A 15,880-nucleotide genomic window follows, 5' to 3' on the forward strand; every position below is an offset into this window, starting at 1 on the left:
AATAAATATTATGACCAAGATTAATACAATCTGAATCAAAATTGTGACCTCTAGAGTGTTTAAAAGGATTTTGTATAATATCATGAAAATGTTCACAATCTAAGGGCAATAATTGTGGCATTTATTCTGTGATTTTGCTCATATCAAACTTGACTGAGATCTTGTGGCCATATAGCTTCTCAGCAACTTTGATAAAGAATGCTTGAGAAATATGAATGCTAGAGTGTTTACAAACCAAATGTGGACGGACTAACAATGGACAAAGACAGATCCTAAAACCTCACCTGCAGTCTTGGACATAACCCATTCAACTGTCGACCGAGTCGAGTGATTTTTGCATTGGTCGAGTGAAAATTCCAAGCCGGTAGCCCGATCGGTCAAGAGCAATTTTTTGTGTCCAAACTTAGTAACAAGTCCGAAATAGATTCATATAGATGCTTATTCAAAACTGCATTTGTTACTTCCCTTGAGCACTCATTGATTAGACGCTTATCGAACAATGTTGTAAGTCAATCTCATAAGACGCTAAAACTATTATTGTTACTGGATGGAGAACTCGCAGTGATACATTTATTTTAATGTCTTTCCTGCGTAATTTTGAGGGTGCAACACACGAACATCAACTGCAAAATGAGAATTAAGATTGCAACAAAAAATATGAACAGTAAATGAAATGAAACTGCCAATGGTCATGGAAAAATAATCGGTCATGGCTTCGTTTTGATGTCTCCAAGTGGGGACTTTGATTCTAAGCCTACATTGCTGACTGGCTGGTATGTACATTCCATACGTAATGTAAAAACAAGAAATATCTTTAAAAAAGATATACGGCGTTTATTGTGGTCGATGTTTATGAACGATCAAAAGTTATCTCTATGAGATAAAAAGTAGCGGATGCCTTTTTTCTGCGCAGTTCTTAGCTACATCATAAGCAAATCAATTACGGGGTGTTGCGCCAGATTTCGTGGCTTATTTTGCTTTATGTGATATTAATAATCAGATATCTATATTTACAGAATAGAAAAACACAAGAAACATGAAAATAAACGAGTGCATATAGGTCAGCCGGCAATACTCGAATCTTATTTAATTGCATAATTATAGTATAGCGAATTATTGTGCTCATGCTTAATAAACTGGTCTAAATGGATAAATATTTCTAATTAATTTTATCAAAATTGGTCCTTATCATGCAAATGCTGAAACCATATTAAAAATCGATGATTGACATACCACAATAATATCGCCGAATATCTTTATTTAGTATCTTTCTGATCAAAACAGACTTCAAGTGCACAAAGTTTACGAGACGGCGTTTATATAAAGATTTCTGCAACTGACCGCAAACTGACCTTGATACCGTGCGGATTGGAATGCAATGCATTACAGTCACTACGTTATTGTCAGTAAGACCGGTGTAACACAATGATCGCAACCCCTTCTGCGAACTCCGGTGATGAACTGTATATAAACTCTGACTTTCACAAATGGCCGCGAATTGACCCGAAACCTCGCGAGTTGAAATGCAATGCAAGTAATTACTAAATATGACAACATAGCCTTAAGTATAAACGCTGTTGCTCTGGTAATTCTCTGAAAATAAAAGGTGAACGCACAAACTGTATTTTTGTCGAAAATTTTTGTAAAACTGTTCTATCTATTGAGCCTTTTCATTAGAGATAAAATTGTTTCATGCAGTAAAACAGTGTTACAAAGACGCGGATATGTTTCCAATGTTCTGGTGTTATACTCAAATCAGCCAATGGAATAAATGAAGTGTATTCATTCGTACCCAGCCGCGGGAAATTTTATTTGAGTATTATTGGACACTTACAAAGGTCAAGTCAGGGTGAAAAGCTGGCTTAATACAGCTTACGCCGAAAAACAACATGCAATTAAATAGCATGCACTAACTTGCAAGTATAATTTTTAACAGATAAAATCAATCTGTCAAAGAACGAACCCTGCCTTTTATTCAAATGTGACAGTGTTCTCATACTGCATTTTAGATGCTGATTCAATGGCCACAAACCAGATGTGGCTTAGGTAATGAAACTACTGCTATAAATGTCGTTTTAGATTAAGAAGACTCAGAAGGGCAGAAAAGTTACCTTTGTGTTCTACTTCTTATGCACAGGTATTATTGCTTGTTTGAGATTTACTTTATTCAGATATTTGAGAGGAAAATTTATATCATAACATTGTTTTTTCAGGCCGCCTTTATGAGCATACCTGACATGTCAGACCTGGATGACGGTGACTGAGACAATGACCATGATGGACTTGAGATGTATGGAGACCTTGTGTTAATTATTTTGTCAGACATTTACTGTGAATATAAACAAAATCAAGTTTTTTTTTGTTTTATCTTAATTATGCTATGTTTTTTCAATACAAACATAGGTACAAATGTAACATAATTATAGCTTTTATTTCAGGCTAGTTAAAATTGATTCGGGCTATTGAAATTTCCAAGCTGGTAGCCCGATTGGGCTAGTGCTTAAACAAAATACGTGCAAGTACTGCACCTGAGCAATCAGGTGAGCTAAAAAGTGTTGTTTTTTTAACCAATCTGAGCCATTTACCAACTTGTCCGAGATATCAATAAAACCAATGTCTTGACTTAGTTTCATGATGATTAGGTACAAAATTTGACTTCTAGAGTGTTCACAAGGTTTCTCTATAGTCATATAAGGAAAACTGCCCCACCCCCAGGCGGCCATGTGACCGATCTGAACCAATTTCGAAATCATCTGAGATATAAATAAAACCAATCGTTTCACCAGGTTTCATGATGATTGAGCAAAAAATGTGACTTCTAGAGTGTTCACAAGCTTTTTTAACTGTATAAAAATAACGAAAAAAATGCCCCCCCCCCCCCCTGGCAGCCATTTTCTTCAAAGACCGGAACCATTTTCAAACTCAACTCTCATATCTAGAAAACAAATGTTCTGACCAAATATCATTGTGACATCTAGAGTGTTCACAAGGTTTCTCTATAGCCAAATAAGGAAAATTGCCCCACCCACTGGTGGCCATGTTTTCCAACAGACCGGAACCACTTTTGAACTCAACTAACATATCATTAAGACAAACATTTTGACAAAGTAACATAAAGATTGGGCATAAAATGTGACTTCTACAGTGTTTACAAGGTTTTTCCTTTTTTTTTCCTGACCTAGTGACCTAGTTTTTGACCGAGCATGACCCAGTTTCAACCTCAATCGAGGTATCATTGGGACAAATCTTCTGACCAAGTTTCATGAAGAGCGGACAAGAAATGTGGCCTCTAGAGTGTTTACAAGGTTTCTCTATAGCCAAATAAGGAAAACAGTACTGTCCCGCCCACTGGCGGCCATGTTTTTCAACAGACCAGAACCACTTTTGAACTTAACCAGCCTATCATTAAGACAAACATTTTAACAAAGTAACATGAAGATTGGGCATGAAATTTGACTTCAACAGTATTTACAGGTGTTTTTCTTGTTTTTGACCTAGTGACCTAGTTTTTGACCCGGCATGACCCAGTTTCGAACTCGACCAAGAATTCATTGGGACAAAGCTTCTGACCAAGTTTCATGAAGATCAGACAAGAAATGTGGCCTCTAGAGTGTTTACTAACAAATGTGGATGGACGGATGGACAGACGACAGACAAAGACCAATAACAAATGCTCACTTGAGCAATCAGGTGAACTAAAAAAAAGGCAATAACTCTATTTAAGAAAGTGCAGCCCTACTAGGGTTATGGTTCTTTTGTATGGCACTTCTCCTCACTGATATCAATAATACACAAATGAAGTGTTATGATGGTATCTTATTTTATTAGTTTCTGAGATTTAGCCCTGAAAAGTAAGTGACAGACGGACGCACCGACAGACTGAGGCACAACGCCAATTCTATATCACACCACCTTTTGCGGGGTACAATAAATGAGTAATGACAAAAAATAGCCAATTGTTTCCATAAATACTCTGTTTTGAGGCTGTGAAGTACAAAGGTACGTTTAAAAACAGTTTAAAGTGGTATATGAAAATAAGAATGTTAACTGCATACAAAAAATAGAGATAATTCTCTTACTGGTTATTATTACACCAAAATTACTGTAATTTCCCAAAAATATTCATACTTTAATATTTGTACTTTTGAACACAAATTAATTGTGTGCTTTCTTATATAACCATAAATGATGGAATTGCAGAATATGGGCTGGCTAATATGTTACTATGTGTGACTGATGTGTTAAATATGTTTGATTTTTAGTGTTAAAACATTATTATATTATTAGCATATTAAATATGTTTCTCCTTATTAATAAGTAAAGACAGGGCATTATTGCAAGATATTTCTTCTGAATAAAAGTCTATTTTAGTTGATTTCACCTCTTTTTAATTGTAAATACATAAATATAACATACAGTAAATGAACTTTAACTGCTGTTATAATTCCTTTAGTACAATATATAGAGGATATTTGTTGGATTCGGTGAATTATCGATTTTAATTTAAGAGTGATCATAGAAAATAATATTTTCACAAGTGGCGCAACATGAACTTCTGATCACAAACACTTATAATCTTGCCCCTCAATCAACTCCCATTAACAAACGTCATGGATGCACCCTCGCTTAAAACACTGGCATCTTATTGACTATGGTATCTTGAGAAAAGATGTACGAGTGACCAAATCAATGTCGGTTGCCAAATTCTGGACAGATCACCGCCTCATCATTACCAAGCCCAATATACATATTCAGCTCAAACAATGTTGGCAAAGAAAGAAGGCCCCTTCACCCTTGAACATTGCCAAGTTAAAGACTGCCAGCTGCAAGCAGTCCTTTGTGAATGCTCTGGAAGAGCGTTGGATTGGGCATCACTCAGAAAGCTGTTTTATGCTACAGCCACAGACACCCTTGGGGCAAGAAACACGAGGACTGGTGAGAAACACCATCTCCACAAAGCCTACACTAGAAACCCCAAGTCCATAGCCAGGAATGATGCATTCAACAACATAAACTTTGTAAGATGCAAGATGCTTATATCAGCAAAAAAGCTGTCGAAAGCTGTGCCAATAGGAACCATTATAAGAAATGTTACCAGTCGTTGAAATTAGCTTTGAAAAGTTACATGCCAGTCAGGCCAGTTTCTTAAGAATGTTTACATGCCAAACTTATTGTTTACATGCCCAAACTTTTTAAACCAAAAATATAACAAATCACAACACTTTAGCACTTAAATGATTCACATAGTAAAGCAGAACATTTCTTTCAATATCAGTGAATACAATGTCATCTAATCAGTCACTAGAATAAGGACGGTGTATCGTTACACCAATGCTCTGTTTTATGCTACAGCCGCAGACACCCTTGGGGCAAGAAACACGAGGACTGGTGAGAAACACCATCTCCACAAAGCCTACACTAGAAACCCCAAGTCCATAGCCAGGAATGATGCATTCAACAACATAAACTTTGTAAGATGCAAGATGCTTATATCAGCAAAAAAGCTGTCGAAAGCTGTGCCAATAGGAACCATTATAAGAAATGTTACCAGTCGTTGAAATTAGCTTTGAAAAGTTACATGCCAGTCAGGCCAGTTTCTTAAGAATGTTTACATGCCAAACTTATTGTTTACATGCCCAAACTTTTTAAACCAAAAATATAACAAATCACAACACTTTAGCACTTAAATGATTCACATAGTAAAGCAGAACATTTCTTTCAATATCAGTGAATACAATGTCATCTAATCAGTCACTAGAATAAGGACGGTGTATCGTTACACCAATGCTCTTAACCCATTCCATACTAGCGCCGTATAAATGCGTTCAAATAACCTTAATTGGAATACCGACTGACGTATAAATGCGTCCGATAATCTATAGCGTGAATACCGAGTGTCGCAATAATGCGCACCTGCAGATGTAGCTCTGAATGCCTAGCGACGCAAAAATACGTCCGTTTTAATTGGTCTCTAAAATAAAGTTCTTTGTTTGCTGTCAGTTATCAACCAATGAAAATTCTTGTTACAAATGCTTTCTGAAACAGAAAGTAGATTTTTTCCCAACTTCTTCCGGTCATAACTTTGACAAAATACGACGAGAACAGACACCTTTACAGAGCTTTTTTTCAATCATGGATTCTGATTCTTCGGACAATGAGAGTAATTTCAGTGGATTTGAATCAGATGATTTACCATTAGCAGATTTAATTGACTCGGATGATGAATTTGATGATAGTGACAAGGAAAATGAGTCTGTTGTAGAAGACGAAAATTGGACTGTAAATGATCGTTCTGATCGTTCGAAAAAGGCATTCTGTGGACCTGAGCCTGGCCCAAGATTCGATCTTGACCCTGACCAGACTGAATGGAACTTTGTTGAAATGTTCTTTCCAATGATGTTAGTTGAACTTCTTGTTGAACAAACCAACTTGTTTGCAAGACAAAAAATGGAAATAAAACATGACAAGTCATGGCGACCTGTCAGTGTGAAAGAGATGATGGCATGGCTTGGCATCAGGATCTATATGAGCATTGTGCAAGTAGGTAGAACCTCTGGAAAATCATGAAACTTTCACGAAAATAATACACGTTTTAAATTATAACATTATTAAAATTCATTTATATTTACTGATATTATATATATATATTATAAGATTTCTTAACCCTTTGCATGCTGGGAAATTTGTCGTCTGCTAAAATGTCGTCTGCTGAATTTATAACATAAGCATTTTTGACAATTTTTTCAAAGAAAACTATCAGAATAGCAAATAGTTTGAACCTTTTCCCCTTATCTACAAGATGATTGCCGGTATATCTTTTATTTTGATCCTGTACAATAATTGTGAATGTTTATGCCACCATGTGCACATTCCAAATCATGATAATTATTTATACAATCAATGTATTACATACAAAATGAAACCATGCATATCAAACAGACATTGCTAAAATGTATTTGATAAAAAAGTCTGTGTTCTGGTGTTGAAGCTGATTCAAGCAGCAGTACCTGAAAAATAGCAATTATTTTATATGACATAGTCTGTGTTCTTGTCTTGGCTGTTGAAGATGATTCATGCAACTTTATGCGTCCTGAAAATACATATAAATAAATGTTAGACATTATTTTCAGAAATTCAAATTTTTTTTTCGAAACTATTATTTGAACCGTTCTGTTTTCAGCTACCACAGATGGCTATGTACTGGTCAACGGACGTCTTGTATGGGAACTTTAGCGTCCGGCGAATCATGACAAGGGATCGGTTCATGAAAGTCTTGCAGTACCTCCACTGCAATGACAAGACCAAAATGAAGCCCAAGGGACATCCTGAGCACGACAAACTGTTCTTGATTCGGCCATTTCTTGATGTGGTGAAAAAAATGTGTTTGACCCTGTACAATCCTCACAGAAATGTTTCGATTGACGAGGCGATGGTCAAGTTTCGCGGTCGTCTTGGATTTCGACAGTTCATGCCACTCAAACCAGCCAGGTACGGTGTGAAAGTGTGGGTACGTGCGGACCCAGTGAATGGATATGTCAATGATTTCCAAGTTTACACTGGGAAGGATGCTAACACGGCTGAAGTTGGGCTAGCAACAAGAGTTGTGTTGGACTTGAGCCATGAACTTCGGGGGAAATGGCACATTGTGAATGTGGACAATTTTTTTACGAGTCCCAAGTTGTTTGATGAACTTTTGAAACAAGAAACATATGCACGTGGAACTGTTCGATCTAATAGAAAGGGCTATCCTGTGAAACAGCTTGGAAAAAAAACTGTCAAAACGCAGGGGGACTTTGTTTTTGCTACAAAAGGTGAACAACTTGCCAGTGTATGGATGGACAAAAAGGCAATTTACACGTTGTCTACAGCAGAAAACCCCAAAGACATTGACGCAACAGTTCTGCGTAAAACACGAAGTGGTGAAGTTCATGAAGTACAGGCCCCACGTACCATCCCCGAGTATAATCAGAATATGAACGGGGTCGATCATGCGGACCAGATGAGGACTGAGTATCCCACATTTTGCACATCAAGAAAGTGGTGGACGTACATGTTCTTTTTTCTGCTGGATACAGCTATCACCAACGGGTACGTCGTGATGAGGGAATCCCCTTTTCACCAGCAGAAGAGTAGAAACGGAAAACCCAAAGACCGCACAGTTCTGGACTTCAGAATGAACTTGTCAAGGCAATTGATAGGAGACTATTGCGACAATGGGAGTGCTGTTGCAAAATTGGCCACGGTAAAAGCAGGACATTTCCCTGGACAGGCCGAAAAAAGAGGACGCTGTCGTCAGTGTGCAAAAGAAAAGAGACGGCGTGAGTGTCATGTCATTTGCCTTGAATGTCAAGTGCATATCTGTGTTCCCTGCTTCAAGGACTGGCATGTGGATTTGGCCAACTCGATGTAAAAAAATATGATAGGACTAGATGTTGTTCTTTGTGAACAAAAGATGGATTATCATTTCAAGTGATCAGTATTGAATTTTGGAAAATTACTTATTTTAGAATAGTTATTTTTATAAAATTTAATTTATAAAGATCTCATAAACTTGAACAAACTTATCTGTGACATTAATTAATGTTCTTGATAATCTATTTTTGTATAGATGCATTTTCTTGTATGTACTGTTATTTTCAGGTAATGGGTTATGTAAAAAATCTTGTTATTATTTATAAGAGTATAATATTGTTATATTTGAAAAAAACTTGTCATATTGTTTTTATTTAAAAATATGTTTCTATTTGTAATGTGTTTCTAATTTGAAATAATTATGGTAGTGCCAGTGGATAAACTAATTAGGAAATAATCAAATGGCTTTGTTCTGATTTTAATTACACTTTTACATTTTATCATTTTCATTGTCTTTATGGGTATTTAAATAACAATAAAATGCCAAATATCTGTCTCAAAATATGTCAACCAAATAACAATACACTGCCTAATTGACCCCTTTCACATTTCACACCACTGACAATAAACAGATAATCTGTCACTCAGGCATACAGAGCAAAACAGGGTATTGACTATCCAGGTGCAGATAAGGCTATTACTGATAGGGATTGCCTAGAGATAAGGCTGTAGTATGGAATGGGTTAAACAGAGCGTTCTCTGGTGTCCTCTTACCGTTTTTTGGCTTCCCTTTTCTCTAAATCATTGTCAATTTTCTATTTTGGAAGTGCTTTACTGGGCTTAGCCCCATGAACATACCTTAGATACTGCATAGCCTCTTTGTCGACAATGACACTTGTTGACATTGACAAAAACGGAAGAGTATTACTTGATTGAAATAATAAATTCAAAAAGCATCTACTCAATTAATTTGAGTGACCGCAATGCATCGGTCAAAAACAATAATGATGACAAGCACAAGCAGGTGCGTGTTGCATGTTAAACCAATCAAATTTCATTGTTTTACAACTTCCGACAAGGTGTTTGTTCACAAAATTGAAAAAGATATATGCAAATATCAATAACTTACGATTTTTTTATAAACTGTCAACTGGCTTCAATAATTTACATGCCTGGCAGGCCACAAACGTGATTTTTTATGTGCCTAGCAGTAATTTTACTCGCCTCGGGCCATCAGACGTGTGCTTATTTCAAAGACTGTTTTACGGGGCGTTGAAAGAAGTGTACAGACCCACTATGTTTGCTATCAAGCTTGCATAGACATGCAAATGGGGTCAACACTTAATGACCCTTTGTTTCCTGTAAGAAAAAGTTCGGGCAGACTGCAACCAGATTATGTGCAGAATAAAATACACAAAATCTGTATAGAATCTGTGCAGACAATAGTTGGTGTCCATTTAAAATGAGTTAAACCAGATTTCTATTTATAGATTTTTTCAATATAAACAAAGAACGAATTCTGCACAGATTTTTCCAATTATTTAAATTATGCAGATTTTTTTCGGGGCAGAAAAAAATCTAGGCAGAATTAAATGTGGGGAGAACCGAAATGTGAGAATGGAATTCTGTGCAAAATAAAATTTGTACACAAAACATTATGTACAGAAAAATGTAGCAAAATGTAAAGTAAAATATATAGACTGTAAATATTAAACATTTTTATATAATGATATAATGACATGTTATATACATATATATGAAAAGTAACACATACTGACAGTCAATAAAATAAAATAATTTACTCTTAGACATCCCGTTAAGAAATAAATCCCTAAATACAACACACATTATTGTATCATAGTTATATGACATAACAAACACAGTAAATAAAGAAAGTTAATGTTTCAAGAAATTACAGTTATTATATTGAGATGAAAATCCCTTTTAGACCTCTTCTTTTGCTTCAACCAGACCCTTGTGAGGTACCATCACTCTGTGACTGCACTACTGAGGTCATTGTCAGGGGAAAGTAACTGCTACACAATCTTTTTTGACAGTCGCTGAAAGCAAAAAATACAATTAACTATTTTAAAATCATTTTGTTTAGTCAATCTGAATGAAATGATCATATGGAATCTACTAAAATTACAACTTAAATAACGCAACGTGGTTCACCAACTTGCTTCTCTTTATATTTTGCTTTTACAGTATAAAATAAATTTGACATTTTTTCATATGAAGGTCAGTTTAAAGGGTGTTTTATAAAAAAAAGAATTTGTAATGTTGATTAAGTTACAAACCACCTTATACTAAGTTTTTGCTTCACACCTTTTAAGTGATAACAGCACCATAACTCTGTGACTGCACTACTGAGGTCGTTGTCAGGGTTAAGTTGCTACACAATCTTTGTTGAAAATCGCTGAAAGCAAGAAAACCATACAATTTACTATTTTAAAATAACTTTGTTTAGCCAATCTGAATGAAGTGATCATATGGGATCTACTAAAATTACAACTTCAATAATGCAACACCTTTTAAGTGATACCAATCATAGCTTTCGTAAATATGTAATTGAAAAAACGGCTTGAAATTTCGTGGCAGAGTAGTTATTCATAAATCAATCTAAGTATTGGTTACATTGTCATTTCATTTGGTCACTGATTAGGCAATTGATTATTACAACTATGTTGGTTTTGTAAGATAGAGATACCTTTGACTGACTTATGTCTTTTATGTGAACTTACTGCAAAGATAATTGGTTTCATCATTTATTTTAAATGTTAGTCATCCACCAAAACAGATCTTTGTAACTGTTTCATGATATCATTAAATTAAACATAACATTATAAGAAAATAATGCAAACAAAAACAATACAAACCTGTTAAATAGTTCAAAGCATTTCCAAAAGGGCCGCTTCATAACTCACTGAATTCCTTTTTAAAAGACTTAGTAACACACAAACTGTTGATTTCCACATTCTTATTAATTGTTTAAGAATGTTGATCAAAGTATTTCAGGATATTGTTAAGTTTTCTACTTTAAAAAGTCCCAACATTGCTTTGAAACTACATTTTAAGCAAGTTACAGGTCCTGCATGGATCTATGTTTACACCTTCAAATTTGGCTCACAATCTGTGATGTACCAATCAGAAGAGATTATGCACATTCCAGCAAGCCAGTATGAGATTAAAGCCGCAGTTTCAAATCACAAGTACCAAGCGGGCAGGATTTGTTTGTTAGGGTTTATGTATGGCACGCCTGAACCACAAAAATGAGAAAAACTAAGTTTAAGTTACTTAAACTAGGTTTTTCTCTACTTAAATTCAATTTAAGTTACTTAATTCGAATTAACGCTGCTTAAAATGAATTTAAGTAGTTTTTGTGGTTCCCGCGGCGTTAACGCTAATTAAAACACCGAAAATGCATTAACGGTGCTTAATGGTAATTTTCTTACTTAAGTTGAATTAATTCAACTTAACAAGGATTTTCTCTATCAATTGTACTATTTTCAATTAAGTTGCGTTAAAATAGGTTTTTCTACTTAAAATATGTTTTTAGTTACACGAATTCAACTTTAGTAAGGAATTTTACTTAAGTTGTAAAGTCGAATTGTTTTGATTGGTCAGTTAATGATCCGGAAGACCTAAGCCTGAATTTATTAACAAACCTGACAACCAATCAAAACGCTTGTTTCATATGCTTATTTTCGGACGCGAGTTTTGACTTAACGATAATTAATAATTCAACTTAAGTAAAAAATTTATTACTTAAGTAATAATTAAATACAATTAACGATGCGAAAGCACTTAAATTAATTTTAAGCAGCGTTAAATGCAATTTAAGTAACTTAACGGTAATTAAAATCAATTTTTGTTGTTCGGGCGCACTTAACGAGTTAAACTAAGTTTTTCTCTGCTTAATTCATTTTTCTCACTTAAATAGAAAATAACTCTTCTTAACTACTTAATGCATTTAGTAGCGTTAATTCGAATTAAGTTACTTAAATTGAGTTTAAGTAGTGAAAAACTAAGTTTAAGTTACTTAAACTTAGTTTTTCTCTTTTTTGTGGTTCAGGCCTGCCATATTTATGATTATTTTCAAGTGAACTTTTACAGAGGTGTATACAAGCACTGACATAACAATAGTTATTTTCATAAATAGAGTCAGAGGAAGGCAAACTAAACATTTAACCCAAGTGGAAATACATATATATATATTGCCAATTTAAAGCAAAGCAGTTAGCATAAGTCAGGGGGGGGGATTGAAAAACAATTTTCAATTTGCATTCAACCCTAAATCAAGTTTACTGTAAGACCCTTAATTCGAGGATATTTTATGACCATAGTAGATCTACATGTGTTTAAAGATAAATTATCATTACATACTCACACATTTTAATATTATGACATGTAATATATACATGTATGGCAATTATTGTATGAATTGAACTGAACATAAATATTGTTTTTCTTGTATATGGAAAATGTTTTCCATAAAAAACATTTAGAAACTGGAATCAGAAGTCTATTTTTTTAATTATCTAAGTCCCTTTTTGAAATTGTGTTTCAATAATTTTTTAAGTCCAATATTCTGCCTCATTTTGGACCAAGAACCAAAATTATGTCCTGCTAAAATGCAGAGTGCTAAAAATCTGTCTTATAAAAATGAAAAGTACAAAAATTCGGTTTGGTATAATAATATGTACAGATAAAATTCTGCTTCATTGTAATTCTGCTTAAAAAATCTGTACAGTTTTCCAAGTAGATTCTGGGTCTGTGTCCTCTTTGTACAGAATAAATAAATTCTGTTTTGATTCTGGGCAGATTTTGTACAGACATTGTACAGAATTTGCATATAATTTCCATACAGGAGTCATTGGCGTATCGACAGTGTCGAAACCAGAAAATTCAGTATCCGACGAGTCGGATAGTCTGAGAACATCGTCCCCATGAGTGCTGGTCATTTCAATTCCCAAAACCAAAGCTCTGGACAGCGTCCTTAAGCGCACTCAATATAAAATAAAAATCACCAAGTTAGACTTACCCACCAACATGTGGTCCAAAAGAAGAATAGAATGTACACGATGTTGTCGCTTCGAGCGCTAAAACGATTTTGAGAAATGTGGTTGTTGACTTCATAGGGTTCGCTCAATTGAATGATTTTAAATCAGTTAATCTGTAAAGAGCGAGTCGCTAGAACGATATACTTATTTATACATGAGAAGCTGAAGGCTATACGAAAATAATAATAGTGATGTTATTTTGAAAACATGCATAAATCATGTATCTTGATTATTACAGTTATGACTAAAGAAATAAATGTGTCAGATACCTGTGAATTTTTACAACACAATCAGAGCAGCACAGCTGACTGTGGTCATGGCAAAACTGTGACAGTTTTTTATCCACATGCACGTCACACTTCCAAAGAAAATCCTCCAACTCCTTTGAAAGAAAATTCCCCGCCTCCTTCGAAAGAAAATCATCCTCTGTATTTGAAAGAAAATCTCCTCCCTCATGTAAAAGAGAAGCATCCTCCTTTGAAACTGGCCATTTCTTAATATCTCCCCTTCCACATGTTCGATGTTTCATAAACAATTTTTTATGAGGTTTGATACATTTTTTACAATAAAACCTCAAACATGTCTCACAATAAATGACCGCCAAATTCTGAAGATTATGTTCCTCACAAGATGTGCAACAAAATTGTCCAACCGTCGACGAACGTTCAGCTAAAGTAGAAGAATTACCTACGCCCATTTTATTATTCTGTGTTTGAAGTAAAACCTATTTGTTTAAATAGTTTAAGTATTTTTCTTTTAAACATGTCCACAAAATACTGGCATTTAGCTACCTTTAAGTTGTTCAGCTCAAGAAGTTTACATGAAAACTAAAACACAGGTGCATTCAAATACAAATAAAGTTCAAGCTCAATATCCTTCAAGGTTTACATTCACTTAACTAACAGTAACTATGTAAAACACCGCATGACTTTGACAGTAAGAGTAAACCAAATTGTTAGACCACACTTAATTATGCAAGTAAATTTAACGCTGTGTAGAAGTAAATTGGAAGTATATCTCACTGGTTTAAGTTAACCGTGTATTTAATTGTTCAATCAGTCAGTATTACCTCAGTACTTGAGTATTAAATGTAATTGATGAAAATAGTATTTATAGTGGTTTAATGAGTAAAATAGAACAAATAATATCATGTTTATAAAATATTAATACATGCAATCAAATTGTCTCATTGATTGATTAAAAAAATTCCCATTACATTTTGTTCTTAAAGGATTTTTCACATTTTCCCTCATCTCAAAATAAAATACGAAATTGGTGTCAATAAATTAGATTATATGAGTAAACAGGGCCTGATAAATAACAAGAAATATCTTTAAAAAAGATATACGGCGTTGATTGTGGTCGATGTTTATGAACGATCAAAAGTTATCTCTATGAGATAAAAAGTAGCGGATGCCTTTTTTCTGCGCAGTTCTTAGCTACATCACAAGCAAATCAATTACGGGGTGTTGCGCAAGATTTCGTGGCTTATTTTGCTTTATGTGATATTATTACTCAGATATCTATATTTACAGAATAGAAAAACACAATAAACATGAAAATAAACGAGTGCATATAGGTCAGCCGGCAATACTCGAATCTTATTTAATTGCATAATAATAGTATAGTGCATTATTGTGCTCATGCTTAATAAACTGGTCTAAATGGATAAATAGTTCTAATTAATTGTATCAAAATTGGTCCTTATCATGCAAATGTTGAAAACATATTAAAAATCGATGATTGACATACCACAATAATATCGCCGAATATCTTTATTTAGTATCTTTCTGATCAAAACAGACTTCAAGTGCACAAAGTTTACGAGACGGCGTTTATATAAAGATTTCTGCAACTGACCGCAAACTGACCTTGATACCTTGCGGATTGGAATGCAATGCATTAAAGTTAGGTAACAATTCTGCTGCTGAAACGACGGCTTGTTTAAAGCTTTAAACATTTTCTTGTTAAACGGTTAATTTAGAAAACAATTTTTAATATGTTCGTCAAAGCGTATATCAGGTTACTTAACAACGATTCTTATATGATCTAAATTTTTTGAGTGCACATAATGCAATATCATAGTAATTACCAAATATGAGAACACAACCTTTAAGCTCTGGCGCTGACATTCTTCTAAATATAAAGGGACAAGCACTCTGTATTGATGTCGAGAATTGAGTGTGAAACTGCTCCATCTCTCAAACCTAATTATTAGAGATAGAGCTACAATTGTTTCATGCTGAATACGCAATTAACTTCGTTGCTAAACGAACTGTAGTATCCCTGTCCCTACACTTCCCAAAAATAGAAAGTCGATGGAATAACATATTAATGTTAATGTGAAATCTGTTTGTAGATTGACCGTTTTCTACTGCAAAAAGTTTCTGGCCTACCGGCGGAAAATTTTATATTCGCATTGATTGGTCGTTTACAAAGGTCAGGCTAAGGTGAAAAGCTGGGGT

The 15,880-nt window shown here is 34.5% G+C and overlaps 1 protein-coding gene across 1 annotated transcript in view; it reads right to left on the reverse strand.

Moving 5' to 3' along the window:
- LOC127870107 (uncharacterized) overlaps positions 1-13,959 on the reverse strand; it is a 31,292-nt gene extending 17,333 nt beyond the window's left edge. The window contains exon 1 of the mRNA XM_052412764.1: positions 13,685-13,959. Coding sequence (XP_052268724.1) covers positions 13,685-13,944 — 260 coding nt within the window. The 5' untranslated portion in view covers positions 13,945-13,959. The remainder of the gene's footprint in view (positions 1-13,684) is intronic.
- Between the last annotated feature and the right edge of the window lie 1,921 nt (positions 13,960-15,880).

This window comes from Dreissena polymorpha, chromosome 2 (assembly GCF_020536995.1).
Source record: "Dreissena polymorpha isolate Duluth1 chromosome 2, UMN_Dpol_1.0, whole genome shotgun sequence".
Classification (NCBI taxonomy): domain Eukaryota; kingdom Metazoa; phylum Mollusca; class Bivalvia; order Myida; family Dreissenidae; genus Dreissena; species Dreissena polymorpha.